General features: G+C 45.0%; 1 protein-coding gene across 12 annotated transcripts in view; it reads right to left on the bottom strand.

Moving 5' to 3' along the window:
- BCAS1 (brain enriched myelin associated protein 1) overlaps positions 1–15,070 on the bottom strand; it is a 108,081-nt gene that overhangs the window by 78,579 nt on the left and 14,432 nt on the right. For all 12 annotated transcript variants that reach the window (XM_082428137.1, XM_082428139.1, XM_082428131.1 and 9 more), the window contains exon 3: positions 14,703–14,781. In XM_082428137.1, coding sequence (XP_082284263.1) covers positions 14,703–14,781 — 79 coding nt within the window. The remainder of the gene's footprint in view (positions 1–14,702; positions 14,782–15,070) is intronic.

Raw genomic sequence — 15,070 nt, 5'->3', positions numbered from 1 at the left:
AATATAAGCAAAATAAAATTATGAGACTTAGCTCTCCTCCTATCAACTTGGTAAAAAGGGAAACATTCAGTAACCGGCAGTGAAGAAAGTATGAGAAAGAATGGCCGCATCTCTTCTGGGTAGGGGCGTAATTTGGCTGTCTCTTTGGAGGATAATTCAGTAATATATATCAATATTTAAAAATTCACACACTCTGGGAGCTCTAATTTCTACTTCTGGAATGTTACCCTATAAATACAATCGCACAGAGCCACAAAGATACATATAACAGATACACATCGTCTGCTGGACTATTGCTGTGGTGGCAAAATAGCAGAAACACCCTAATGGCTTATCAATAGGGAGCTGGTTAAATAAATGATCATTTGTCCACACAGTGAATTGCTCCACAGGCATTAACATTCTCCAAGACATACAGTAAGTGAAAAAAAGCCATGTCCAACGGTCTGTAATAGTATGTTCCCATTTGTTTTCTTAATGGTGTCAAGAGGTAGAGGGGAGGATTTAAAAATATACACACGTGGAATACCTCTGGCCACAAGAAACTGTAAAGAGTTCTGGCCTCTCAGAAAGGAAATTTGGGGATGGAGGTTGGGGAGCAATCAGAGTTGGGGGTGGGAAAGTGTTCCCTGTCCTATCTTATTATGTAGACTGTTGAGAATGTTTGCTAGGTATACCTCCCAGGTCACTTAAAAATGTAAAGTAATGAAAAGAAAAAATAAAGGGAAAGGAGAGGTCTAGAAAAGAGAGGTGGGATTTAAAGCCAACTGGAGGAATGTTTGACCTGCTTCCGGTTTACCTGGGGCTGCCCAGCGGTGATGGCAGGCTCTGTTAAGTAACAAGGTGCAGCTCTGATTGGAGGAGTTGCCAGGCCAAGTGGGTCCTGCATCCTGGAGTGAGGGGCATGACCTCTGGGGCACCTCCATATTCCAGAGTCTGACCCTTTGCTCAGCAAACTCAGAAACTCAAACATTTTAAGTCACTTGGAATCCCTGTACCTCCCAGAGGTCATTCTAAAAAGGACTCATGAATTAACCACAGGCAGCTTATTGGTTAAAGGCAATAGAGCTGCCAAGGGGACGGGTCACAGGCGACCTCCCGCCCACTTGGTCCCTCCCTGTGGGAGACTCACATGGGATCCCATCACCATGGGCAGGATGCCCGGTGAGGCCAGAGGTCAAGCCAGCACACTCGGAGTTGGCTGTAGGATTTAAATGTTTAATTGTTTCAGGCTGGGATAACCTGATGGCAATGATGATAATTAAAAAAGGCTTTGTTGAGAGATGCCCTTTAGGGAGAAAAACTTTACAGAATCAGAGGTTGGCAAATATGAGATCCACTGACAGCTTGGTGTTGGGCCAGCAGAATGTTCAGATGTTTCTGAATTGGGGAATTTCATTTGCAAATCCTAAAATGGGGCTTTCACTGAAATATCCTCTTATCTGCTGAGGGATTCTCAAAGGGCAGCCAGGCCGAGGGCTGAGACAGGGAGAGTTTCCAGTTTCCTGCAGCCTCCACATCTCGTGCCAGTTCTCAGATGCAGTGGTCCTCGCTTCTGGGGGAGTGTCAGAATCTCCAGGAAGGCTTGTGAGAACAGAGGGCCAGCCCCACCCACAGCATTGGATTCTGGAGGTCTGAGCTGGGCTGCAGGTCCAACTAGTTCGAGGTGACGGGATGATGCTGGTCCAGGGACCACTCTGAGAATCACTGATACACATCCCAGCTTTTGTACTGACACACGGAGCCAGACTCCGCTTATGTTTCCCTGTTCTCATTCCCAGAAGTATTTGGTCTTTGAGGTATGTTTGCATATATCAGATCTCACCCACTAATATGTTGTTTCAATTGTTAAACTTCTAGCAATTTGGAGGGCACCTTGCCATTTATTTGGTCTCACTGATTTATTATTTTTATTTTTGTTAACTGAAAAGTTGTTGGCAAGTGGGTGTGTTTATTCCATTTCCAGATCTGGTGAAAATGCACCCTGGGGAAATGAGATGATGTGCAGTTGTCACAGGACGATACTGTTTCTCTTCTTGCTGTTTTTTTATGTTTTCCCTTGGTCTCTCCCTGACTCTCTTGGTCTTCCCTTCAAGAGAGGGACAGGTTCACATCGCTCAGGCTGCAGGAACCGTGTGGATGCTTCTATCTTTAGAGAGCAGTGTGCTGGCTGTCTTCTTGGTCCAGAGAGGCACAGAGCAGGTTGTGTGTTACTTGACAGCTGCGTGGAAGTTCAGGCACCCAGACGGTCTGCGCCCTGGAACGGAAAGCTATGCCCCGAGTGTCAGCCACGGCAGGGACAAAAATGTTCCCAAATTAAAACAGAAATGCCAATGTTTTACTTTTGAAAAATGTGAATAAGGAATTTTCTATTGGAGTGTATTTCAAAGGGTTTTCAACGCTGGCGGAACACGAGGAGCTTTAAAAATACTTAGCCCAGGGAAACTTGGAAAAAGACATGCCCGGGCCCTACACTCCAGGGCTTCTGATTGTATTATTCCAGGTGAGGCCTGGGTATGAGGGTTTAAAAATTCCCCAGCAGATTCTAATGTGCATTCAAGTTTGGGAACCACTATTTTCAGGAGTCTACATAAGTATAATGACCATCATTTATTGTTTCAGGCACCAAGTAAAGGGGTTTGCAAGCACTATCTGATTTTCTCTACCATCAGGTCACGAAGTCTCTTGTTTATCCTCACACAGCTGCTGAGAGGTGGGGTGAGGCCTCAGACACAAGTGCTTTGTCCAAAAGCACCTGTCTAACCATTGTACAGGCAGACCTTGGAGATTTGGTTTGGTACCAGATCACAGCAATAAAATAAATATTGCAATAAAGTGAGTCACACAAAGTTTTTGGTTTCTCAGTGCATATCAAAGTTATGTTTACACTATACTGTAGTCTATTAAGTGTGCAGTAGCATTAGGTCTACAAAAAGTGCATGCCTTAATTTAAAAATACTCGATTGCTAAAAAATGCTAAGCATCATCTGAGCCTTCCGAAAGTCATATGCTTTTTGCTGGTGGAGGGTCTTTCCTCGATGTGGATACTGCTGACTGATCAGGGTGATGGTTGCTGAAGGTTAGGAGGCCGTGGCAATGTCTTAAAATAAGACAACCATGAAGTTTGCCCCTTTCACGAATGATTTCTCTGCGATGCTGTTTGACAGCATTTTACCCACAGTAGACCTTCTTTCAAAATTGGAGTCAATCCTCTCAAACCCTGCCGCTGTTTTATCAACTAAGTTCATGTAATATTCTAAATTCTTTGTTGTCATTTCAACAATTTTCGCAGGTTCATCACCAGGAGTAGATTCCATCTCAAGAAACCATTTCTTTGCTCATCCGTTGGAAGCAACTCCTCATTCATGAAGGTTCTATCATGAGATTGCAGCAATTCGGTCACATCCTCAAGCTCCACTTCGAATTCTAGTTCTCTTGCTATTTCCACTGCACCTGCAGTGGCTTCCTCCACTGAATCTTCAACCCCACAAGGTCATCCATGAGGGTTGGAATCAACTTCTTCCAAACTCCTGTCAATGTTGATATTTTGACCTCTTTCCATGAATCATGGATGCTCTTAATGGCATCTAGAATGGTGAATCTTCCCTAGAAGGTTTTCAATTGACTTTGCCCAGATCCATCAGAGGAATCACTGTCTGTAGAAGCTATAGACTTACGAAATGTATTTCTTAAATAATAAGACTTGAAAGGCAAAATTACTTCTTGATCCGTGGGCTGCAGAACGGATGTTGCGTTGGCAGGTATGAAAACAACAGTAATCTCGTACTTCTCCATCAGAGCTCTTGGGTGACAGGGTGCATCATCAACGAGCAGCAATGTTTTGAAAGGAATCTTCTTTCTGAGCAGTAGATCTCAAGAGTGGGTTTAAAATATTCAGTAAATCATGTTGTAAGTAGGTGTGCTGGCATCCAGGCTTTGCTCTTCCATGTACGGAGCACAGGCAGAGTAGAGTTAGCCCTTAAGGGCCCTGGGATTTTCAGAACTGTAACTGAGCATTGGCGTCAACTTAATGTCACCAGCTGCATTAACCCCTAACAAGAGTCAGCCTGCCCTTTGAAGCTTTGAAGCCGGGCATTGACTTCTCCTCTCCAGCTATGAAAGTCCTAAATGGCATCTTCTTCCAATAGAAAGCTGTTTCATCTACACTGAAAATCTGTGGTTTAGTGTCACCACCTTCACTAATTATCTTAGCTAGATCTTCTGGATAACTTGCTGCAGCTTCTACATCAGCACTTGCTGCTTCACCGTGTACGTTTCTGTTATGGAAATGGCTTCTTTCCCTAAACCTCATGAACCAACCTCTGCTGGCTTCATTCAAACTTTTCTTCTGCAGTTTCCTCACTTCTCTCATGCTTCATAGAATTGAAGAGAGTGAGGGCTTTCTCTGGATTAGGCTCTTTTTTTTTTTTGCTCAAGCTAACGTTGTGGCTGATTTGACCTTCTATCCAGACCACTAAAACTTTCTCCATGTCAGCAATAAGGCTGTTTTACTTTCTTACCATTCATGCGCTCACTGCAATAGCACTTTTCATTTCCTTCAAGAACTTTTCCTTTGCGTTCACAACTTGGCTAACAATTTGGCACAAGCTTTCGATTTGTCTTGTCTTTCAACATGCCTTCCTCACTACGCTTAATCATTTCTAGCGTTTGATTTAAAGTGAGAGATGTGTGACCCTTCCTTTCACTTGAACACTTAGAGGCTGCCATAGTGTTATTAATTGTCCTAATTTCAACAATTGTTGTGTCTCAGGGAATAGGGAGGCCTGAGGACGGGGAGAGAGATGGGGAAACAGCTGGTCGGTGGAGCAGACAGAACACACGACATTTATTGATTAAGCTCACTGTCTTACATGGGCAAGGTTTGCAGCACCCCAAATGATACAGAGACATGCAGTGAGCAAATGCTGTTGGAATAATGACCTCCATAGACTGGCTCAACACGGAGTTGCCACAAACCTTCAATTTGTAAAAAATGCAATATCTGCAAAGCACAATCAAGTGAAGCGCAATAAAACAACATGTGCCTGTATTATACGGCTTCCCTCCTGAAGAAGCTATCTAAAATACAAAGAATAAAAAACATGTACAAGAATGTTTACTGCAACATTGCTCAGAGTAGAGAAAAATAGAAAAAAAAAACGCCCAACATCAGGGTAATGGCTGAATGAATTACAGTACATCCACACCTTAAAATATCTTGTAGCTGTTACAAAACAATGAATTAAAGATGTACCAGTTGAATGGGAGGGATTTGCACACGTTTATGGAGCTCAAGGATTTGTCCTGGCCTGGGATGGCCGGAACATTTGGGGACTAGCTGAGCATTTCTTTCTTATCACATGGCTTCTTCATGTGACTAGCTTGGGCTCCCTTCCACCATGGCAGTCTGAGTCGTTCTGACATGGTGGTTAGCTTTCCCCAGAGCTAGTGCTATGAAAGACAAAGGCAGAGGCTGGAAGGCTTCTTAAGACTTAGGCTTGCAAGTCATGCATCATCCCTTCCACTACATACTATTGGTTCTACAGGGTCATCCCAGATATCAAGGGAGAGGACTACAGGGGTGTGAATACTGGGAAGGCTTGATTATTGGGGGGAGGGGAGGGATGTGCAATTTTGGAGACTGTCTATCACAGCAGAGTAACAGGGAGGCTACATGTACCAGACAGAAATTCTCCACTAGAATTTTTGATGAGAAAAAGCACTAAGAGGTTGAGAAGTACTAGATTTCACCGGGACTTCTGCATACTTCCAAGGACAGAGGAGCAAGGAGCTGTCAGGCCATCTGGCAGAGCCAGTTTTCAGGATTCTCTGTAACCACTTTAAGTAGAGAGCCGATGCAGTGCAACCCAGAGGAAGTGCCTGTGTGGGTGGCACATCTAGCAGGGTTGCAGGGTGGAGAACTGAAGATAAGGAGCTTATTTATTGAGTGAGATATATACAGCAAGATGGTGGAAGGAGAGAGAAAACGGGCGTTCAGGAAATGAGCTAGATCCCTTTAATGACCTTTGAAAGGCCTGAGTAAACATTATGTGCTACTTTTGGTTGCTCAATAATTCTTTGAAATCAAAACACTGGCAGACACTGGGGACTGCCTGTCCAGTGGCCAATCCACTCCAACCCGTTTTCTTTGCTTGCTGCCCAGAGAAGTACCTGACTTCCCAGCAGCCCCTGCAGCTAGTGGTGGTCATGTGACCTCATTCTGGCCAATGAGATATAAGTGGATGCCTACCTGAGGCGGGGGCTTCTAGGAAGGACCTTCCTTTCTTTTCTAATAAAAGGAGAAAAAAGAGTAGCAAATCGTGCCTTTTCCCTTCTGGCTTTTGGGTCCTGTCATGTGAGGACGTGATGTGTGGGTCTGTGGCATCTTGTGAGCCACAGTACATAATTGGCACACTTATTTGGTGTCTGGATAACGCCGTCAAGATGCTGCACCAAGCTTGGAACTGCCAACCCCCAGACTTCTTGTTATAATTATAAGTGCTATTTACTTAGGGCTGTATTATTGCAGCAGATACATCAGGATCTACAACTCTCCCTTCAGCCGCATTTTCTTGCTCTGCTGCCACTGGTCTGATGTGCCAACGTTCATTTGTTCATCAGTCATTTCCAAGCCCTTTGTGTATCTCAGAGCCTGTGTTAACTTTGGGATTATTGTAAGAACAAAGGAAATACTCTGTTCTCAGGAATTTTTACTCAAGTGGGCGAAACATTAAAAAAGCCGGCCAATTGTGGGGAGATAGAGGGCGCTAAGAGGACACGTGTGTTTGCTCCCTTCCCAACCAGTGAGGCTGGTCCCAAGTCTTTCTCTCTATCAGGTAGCTATGAGTTTTGGCACTGGGTCTCCCATCACACTTTGCCCAGGCATCATGATTGGCATATTCTTTTCCTCTCATTCATCATGTTACAGCATTGGCAGGAGCACTCTTTACTCAAGTAAGGATTTTCAATCCAGTGAAATGATTCCACTTCTTTTTTTAAAAAAAGCAAAATCAGGCAATTCTTTTTAGAAAAAATCAACTAGGAACAAAAAAAGGAAAGATTAGTTTTTTAGAAACTTCTTACCCAGGTGAAACAGAGACGGTTTTCTGTTTCTGAAAAAAGGCGTTTTCTGGCAGATAAATCATGCCTTAGTCTCTACCATTCATCAGCAGGGAGACCTGAACAATTTTTTTTAAAGGGGGAACTAATGTGATAAATTTGATAGAAAGGAATCGAAGAAGGAGAAAAATGAGGCATTTTTATTTCCCTAAAAACTGGTGAGGTTTTAGGCATAAATACACAGGTGGGAAAGTCTGGTCAGGTGATACAACAGGGGAAAGGCCAGTGGTAAGGGACACTTATGACAGTGGACTCTGCTTGTAGATTTCCCTATTTTGTCACATTTACCCTGGGCCAGCCACTGTTCTTGCAGCCACCCTACACAGTTAATATTATTATTATTCCCATTTTCTAGATGAGTCTCTGAGAGTACACATTTCTTGCCAAGGTTACGTAGCTAGTGAGCGGCAGAGCCAGGACCTGGTCTGTGAGCCTCCAAAGCTTCAGTGTGCTCATATTAGTTTCCTTTTGCTGCTGTAACAAATTACCATAATTTTTGTGCCTTAAAACAACACAAAATATCTTACAGTTCTAAAGGTCAGACATCAAAAATGGGTCAACTCCTGGAAGCTTGAGGGGAGAATCTGCTTCCTTGCTCTGAAATCGAGCAGGACCCTACAGGACCTTCTAGGGGACAGACCTCTGTGTCTCCCGCCTCTTGTTTATAGAAAACCTTTAGCCTCCTAGGCCTTCCCCAAGTTCCCAAGAGCAAATTTAACCACAGAAATGAGAAAATGCAGAAACAAAGGAAGACAGTCAAGCAAGACAAAAGAATAATAGTTTAGCCACAAAACAAAGTCAAGACCTTTAGTTCCTCTTCAAGGGCTACAGATAATATCCTGAGCCATATCCTTGAGTTGCTTTGCAGATACTAAAAACCCCACAGGTGGAGGAAGTTAACTACATGATGACCACCAGCATGGAGACCCCAGACCAGTTAGAACCAGAAGGTTGATGACTGAAATTTCTGAAATACCTCCCAGTTACCTCACCACCAACCAATCAGAAGAACGTCCACAAGCTGATCAGGCAGCCTGCAACCCTCTCCCTCAGCTTGCTTTTAAAAACCCTTCCCCAAAAGCCAGGGGAGAGTTCAAGTCTTTTGAGCCTAAGCTGCCCATTCTCCACACTGGGCACCTTGCAATAAACACTGTACTTTCCTTCACCACAATCCAGTGTCAGTACACTGGCTTTGCTGTGCACGGGGCGAGTGGACCCAAGTTTGGTTTGGTAATCCACATTCCTTGCCTCATGGCCCATTCCTCCATATTCAAGGCCAGCAATGGAGCATCTTGAAGTCTCCCTCTCTGTGACATCACTCCATCATTATATCTCTTCCTCTGACTCTGACCCTCCTGCCTCCTGTTACCATGGCTGTTAGTCTTGAGCTCTAACCCTCTGCCTTGCTTAAGGGGATGTAAGCTGCAGAGAAGTGTTATCCTTATCCGACAGGAGACCACCAGAAGAGAAAAACAAGAGCCCACCGGAACTGGTTCAAATCAGCAAGGGCCAAAATGGCAGAAGCCCCGACCTCCAGCAGACCGTGAACTTCATTATATGCTCAATGTAATACATTAGCAGCTAAATAACACCCAGCAGCACCGTGACCGTTGACAGTTGCCATGGCAATAGCCGGAGGAGGGCATACAGGGACTGAAAAGGGGTGTTGTTTCAGTACTGAGCATACCACACCCCTATTCTCGGAGAAGTCATGAACATTTCTCCCTCTCTTTACTCAATTCCCTCCCTTTTGCCTCGACCCTCCTATATATACGGTGTCTCAGACCAAGGCAGGTTGAGAAGTTGATTTTCGAACTAAGTCCCCGCTTCTCCATTCTCTGGCCATTGAATAAAGCTTGCGCTGTTTCAGCCTCAGCGTCAGTTTTGTCATTGGCTGTGTGAATCCGAACAGAAGAGCACCTTCCCCACCAAGGCAGGGGGCTTCGGCCTGGCTAGGGCCTAAGTGGTGATCCATACGACCGATCTGGTAACACCCCCTCTTATAAGGACCCTGTGGTTATATGAGCCCGTCTGGATAATCCAGGATCAGCTCCCCATCTCAAGATCCTTAATTTAATCACCTCTGCAAAACCTGCTTTTGACATGCAAGGTAACATATTCACAGGTTCCGGAGATTCAGATGTGGACATCTGGCCTCCTTTTCTTAGCAGGATAGTTTTGAGATCCCTCACGGTGCTGTATTTGGCGGTAGCTCATTCCTATTTTTGCTGAGGACTGTGTGTGTCTGCCCTAACTGATGCAACCACTCTACTGACGGACATTTTGCTCTTTTGGAAGTACTTCCCCAGCTACTTTGGAATTCAAATCAACATGTACTGGAAAAAGAAAGGGAGAAACTGAATATATGAATTTAAACAATCACGTTTTGGTAGAGCAAACACATTAGCCTCTAACCTGAAGTTGCAAGACAATGTGTTGCTCTCCGTGGCACTGCAGGTAAATGACATTGTGCATGGCTTTGGCATCATTACCAGTTTTCTCTGACACAGCACTTTCAAATGGCATCTGAAATTGGCAAATTAAGCTAGAAATATAATGTGGCAATAAAAATGAGACATTTTGATTTTCTAAGATATTGTTATTGAAGATGAATTATAATGCTAAGCTTTGGAGAGAAAGCCCTCATCCACATGAGCTGTACTACTTGATGTTTGTTTGATATCAAAATCTCCTGGTCTCTTGCCCTTCCCAAGAAAAAATACTGTGCGAAATAAATTTATTTCTATGAGGAAACAGAATGTAATTTCATGAATCAGTTTAAAAGAAGTGTTTTGCCTGACTGCTCTCTCCCACAGTGTCTCCGGAAGACAAATAAGTAAAACATTGAAAAAGACTAAGGGATGTAGGAAAAAAAAATTTTAAGGTCAGATTTTAAATTTGTAAGTGCTATGCTAGACAGAGCTAATACAGTTAACTTCAAACTGTAATGACAGCCTTTATTAACATTAAATCCAACACAGAAAAATAAACTTTCCTCACATGTTGACCACGTGCCAGGCACTCTTCCAAATATTGTAGGTGTATCAACTCCTTTAACTTCCCAGTGATCTTCGAAGCTTTGGCCTACTGTTATTATGATTCCCATTTTACAGATGTGAGAACAGAGAGGCTGAGCAACTTGCCTAAGGTCACACAGCAGAGCCACAACTTGAATTTAGGATCCTGGCTCCCTGGGCTGTGTGCTCAGCCACTGTGCCATCACTGCTTCTCAGTAAGTTTTCACAGGAAACATTCCCGCATGGCAATGAACAGTTTTAATTGTAATAGGAAAAAGTAGAGATGGAAGGAAGGAAAACAGTCACCAGCATCCCACTTAGCTATTTTTCTGGTGACTTTTCTCTATGTGCATACATACATGCAAACACCAAGAGAGATGAACACAAACGTACATCAAAAGACCCAGTCAGAAAATTCTGTCCAAAGGACAAAAAAAGTCACCCAGAATCCCACTTTTATACCCCTTTAAAAACTGCATCGAAAATTATAATAACCTAGGGGAAGGAGCACGAGGAGATAAGCTGCCTTCCTCATTAAATTAAATCATTCCAAAGCGAGTTGCAGAGGCCTGGGTTGGCAATGAATGTAGGCAGAGTTTTTGACTTCAGAGGATTAACTTAAACCCTTTACAGATACTCAAGCTGGTGCTGATGCAAGGCTGCAGGGTATGAGAGCTACGTGCCACCAAACTACGACTCACTCAAACCAGATTCTCTTTTCCCTTGTGTGTAGGTATCCACACAGCAATACACTGTCCCAGACTGTTACCCTGTATTTCTGTTACTTATTTTCCTCTTTCCAGGAAGACTGCCTCTCATATATAAATAAATGTTGGGAGCAGGGAGGAAAGGAGGGAAGGAGGGAGAAAAAAAGGGAGGGAGGGGCAGAGAAGGAGAGAGACAGAAAGAGAGAGAAAGGCTCTCTCAATTTTCAAGTTTGTTCCTATGTCCTTCCTACACACTCCTTGCCCTTGTACCCCATATTAAATAGGGGCATAAAAACAACAACAGTAATAATACAAATAAAATGATGATAAAGAAAACCATTTCTGTAGGGCATATTATATTCTCAGTGCCTCTCAATTTTTTGAGAACACCTACAGTTTGCAAATTATAAAAACAATATGACTCTCATTTCAAAGTCTGTGCATCTCAATAGCCAGCTTTACACTGTTCTCATCAAAGGCCGCTGCTGTCAATACAATCCATTTTGTGCACATCAAAGTAGAAGCTTGACTCACAGGGTTGAAAGGCAGGAAGAGACTTGTGACATGATCTCATCCTGTGGTTGCCAATCCTGGCTATGTGTCAGAATCTTCTAGAAAGCTTTCAAAAGTTCAGATCCCCAGGCCTCAACCTTAGGGTATTCTAGACAGAGGCTAGGGGCTGGGACCTGGGCATCGAAATTTTTAACAAGCAACCTAGGGGTATAATGTATTAAGAAATAAAGGACTTCCCTGGGTGTCCAGTGGTTAAGACTCTATGCTTCCACTGCAGGGGGCACGGGTTTGATCTCTAGTCGGGAAACTAAGATCCCGCAAGCAGCGCGGCGTGGCCAAAAAATAAAAATAAATTTAAAAATAAATCTATATTTGGCCTTCATCTCTGTTCCTGGCACAGAGCTCCTAAAACTTAACTTTAAGAGCCATGAAGAAGACTTTTATCATTCATAACAAGCCAGCCCCTTTTAACCACATCTGAGTTTATGTTATTGAGGTGACTTTGGAAGAGCCCCTAAGGATGGGGGCCCCGGTTGCCAGGGGAACAAGTCACGTGATTAGAGGGCTGGGACTTTCAGCCTCACCGCTCCCCATCTCCAGGGAGGGGAGAGTAGCTGGATATTGAGCTCCACCATCAATGGCCAATGATTTAATCAAGCATGCCTACATAATAAAGCCTCCACAAACGTCCCTAAAGAACAGGGTTCAGAGAGCTTATGGGTTGGTGACCACGTGGAGGTGCTGGGAGGGTGGCTTGTCCAGACAGGGCGTGGAAGATCCACTGCCCGATCCACTGTCCCCAGGATCCCCTCCCCCCTACCTTCCCCTATGCATCTCTTCCATCTGGCCCGTTGCTGAGTTGTATCCTCTTATAATGAACTGGTAATCTAATAAGTACATTGTTTTCCTGTGTTCTGTGAGCCATTCTAGCAAATGACTGAATCTGAGGAGGAGGTCGTGAGAACCTCTGATTGGTAGCCAAGTAGGACAGAAGTTGTGGGTAACCTGGGGACTCCCCACTTGCCATTGGCAACTGAAGTGGGAGGTAGTGTTGTGGGAGTGAGCCCTTAACCTGTGGGAACTTGTTGCTAACTCTGGGTTGATGGTGTCAGAACCGAACTGAACTGTGGGACACCCAGCTGGTGTCACAGAATCACTTGTATGGAAAACCCACACATCTGGTGTCAGATGTGGTGTGGGTAGCAGAGCATAGCGAGGGGAAACAGAGAGCAGTTGTTTTTCTTACACTAGGAAATTCTAAAGCCTCTGGAACCAATGCTATGATTCATCTCATTGTTCAGGAAATGAAGCTGAAGCCCAGAAACTTACATGTAAAGGACAGCAACCATAGCCATTATGTAATCATGAAAGCTAATACATACATGGCACTTACTATGCGCCAGGCACTGAAAGAGGTACTTCTGTTATATCTGATATCTATGCTGTAGGTACTGTTATTATCGCGCTTCACAGACAAGGAGGCTGAGGTTCAGAGAGGTTAATTAACTGGCTCAAGGTCACACAGCTGGTAGGTGGCAAAACCAGCAGTCTGATTCCAGAGTTCTTACCCTCAACCACTGGGCTATACTGCCTCATATAATTTATAGATATTCCTCACATAGTAGAACTCAGTCATTTTTGATGCTTTGAATTTATAGCCTTATACTCCAGAATGAAATCAAATAGGTAAGTACATTGTCCAGTTTTAATACTGCCCTCTGTTGTCTTCTATATTTTACTTGTTTCTTTGGAATTCCTAAGTGCTGCGTAATATGTAAAATGCTTGGTGAATGATCTCCTCGAGTCCTCTCAGCAATTCTGTGAGATAGGTGTTCTTATCCCCACTTTACAGATGAGAAAACCGAGGCTTAGAAAGCCAAACGACTTGCTCCAGGTCACACAGCTAGTAAGCTGCAGGGCAGGGATTTTCACTTTGGTCTGTCGGACTCTGAAGAGGCCAGCCTCTCAGTGTTTCTACTCTATTGCTTTTAACTCATTGCTGTAAAGCCTCAGCCTCTTCCAGGTGTCATACATACTCAAGAGAGATGAGTACTGTAAAGAGTTGAATTGCCGAGGGGCTTCCCTGGTGGTGCAGTGGTTGAGAATCCGCCTGCCAATGCAAGAGACACGGGTTCGAGCCCTGGTCCGGGAGGATCCCACATGCCATAGAGCAGCTGGGCCCATGAGCCACAACTGCTGAGCCTGTGCTCTGGAGCCCACGGGCCACAGCTGCTGAGGCCCGTGAGCCTAGAGCCCGTGCTCTGCGACGGGAGAGGCCGCCGCGGTGAGAGGGCTGCACACCACTGCGAAGAGTGGCCCCCGCTCGCCTCAACTAGAGAAAAGCCCGTGTGCAGCAACGCAGACCCAATGCAGCCAAAAATAAATATAAATAAATAAATAAATAAATAATTTTTAAAAAAAAGAGTTGAGTTGCCAAGAAGATGAAGTCCTAGCCCCCAGTTTCTATGACCTCATTTGGAAAGAGGGTCTTTACAGAAGACCAAGTTAAGATGAGGCCAGGGGCTTCCCTGGTGGCGCAGTGGTTAAGAATCCGCCTGCCAATGCAGGGGACACAGGTTCGAGCCCTGGTCCGGGAAGATCCCGCATGCCACGGAGCAACTAGGCCCATGAGCCACAACTACTGAGCCTGTGCTCTAGAGCCCACGAGCCACAACTACTGAGCCCGCATGCCACAACTACTGAAGCCCACGAGCCACAACTACTGAAGCCCGTGCACCTAGAGCCTGTGCACCACAACAAGAGAAGCCACTGAAACGAGAAGCTTGAGCACTGCAATGAAGAGTAGCCCCCGCTCGCTGCAACTAGAGAAAGCCCATGCAACAGCAACAAAGACCCAATGCAGCCAAAAATAATAAATAAATAAAATAATTTTAAAAAAAAAAAGATGAGGCCAGTGGGGGTGTGCCCAATCCCACGGGGCTGTGTCCGTATAAAAGGGGGTGGTTTGGACACAGAGACAATCGGAGAAGGAAGATGCTACGAAGACACACGGAGAGCACCACGTAGATGCCAAGGCGTGCTTGAGGCCACCAGGAGCCAGGGCACAGGCAGGGAAACAGATTCTTCCGCAAACTCTCAGAAGGCGCCAACCCTGCCCACACCTTGATTTCCAACTTCTGGCCCCAACACGGTGAGACAATACATTTCTGTTGCTTAAGCCACCTGATTCGTGACACTGTGTTTGCAGCCCCAGGAACCAATACAAGTGTCTTCCACGTGAGTCTGTGGCTTCAACTCTTCCACCTTGTTTCACCATCAACAGGGATCATCAGACCCTTCACCATCCCCCCAAACCCCAGAGGAGCAGTCCCCACGTGACACTGACCTTCATGGCAGAGCTGAACGGGGTGGGTGGATACCATCACCGGCATCCCATTTTGACCGCACTCGTCCCCAGATGCCACCTGGAACAGAACATGTGGCAGTATTAGCCGAGTCTCTGGGGAAAGTCAGAAAAACTCAAGGAAGAACCTCAAGGCCACAAGGGTGCCTCACAAAATTGAAGTCTGCATGTCTAGGAACTACCCCGTTTTCTATCACACCTCAGAGAAACTATACAACCCGCTGCAAGGACTGGACTCCTGTGTTGATAAGAGCTTTGCATGGTCTCTACCTCCTTTCAGTGAGCCCCACAAGCACGGTCAGGACAGACACCCTCGTACAGATGGGACACACAGGCAAAATGGGGCGCTG

This window comes from Balaenoptera physalus, assembly GCF_965194825.1.
Source record: "Balaenoptera physalus genome assembly, chromosome: 16".
In the NCBI taxonomy this organism is placed as follows: domain Eukaryota; kingdom Metazoa; phylum Chordata; class Mammalia; order Artiodactyla; family Balaenopteridae; genus Balaenoptera; species Balaenoptera physalus.
This window is presented reverse-complemented; position numbering and strand designations above follow the sequence as displayed.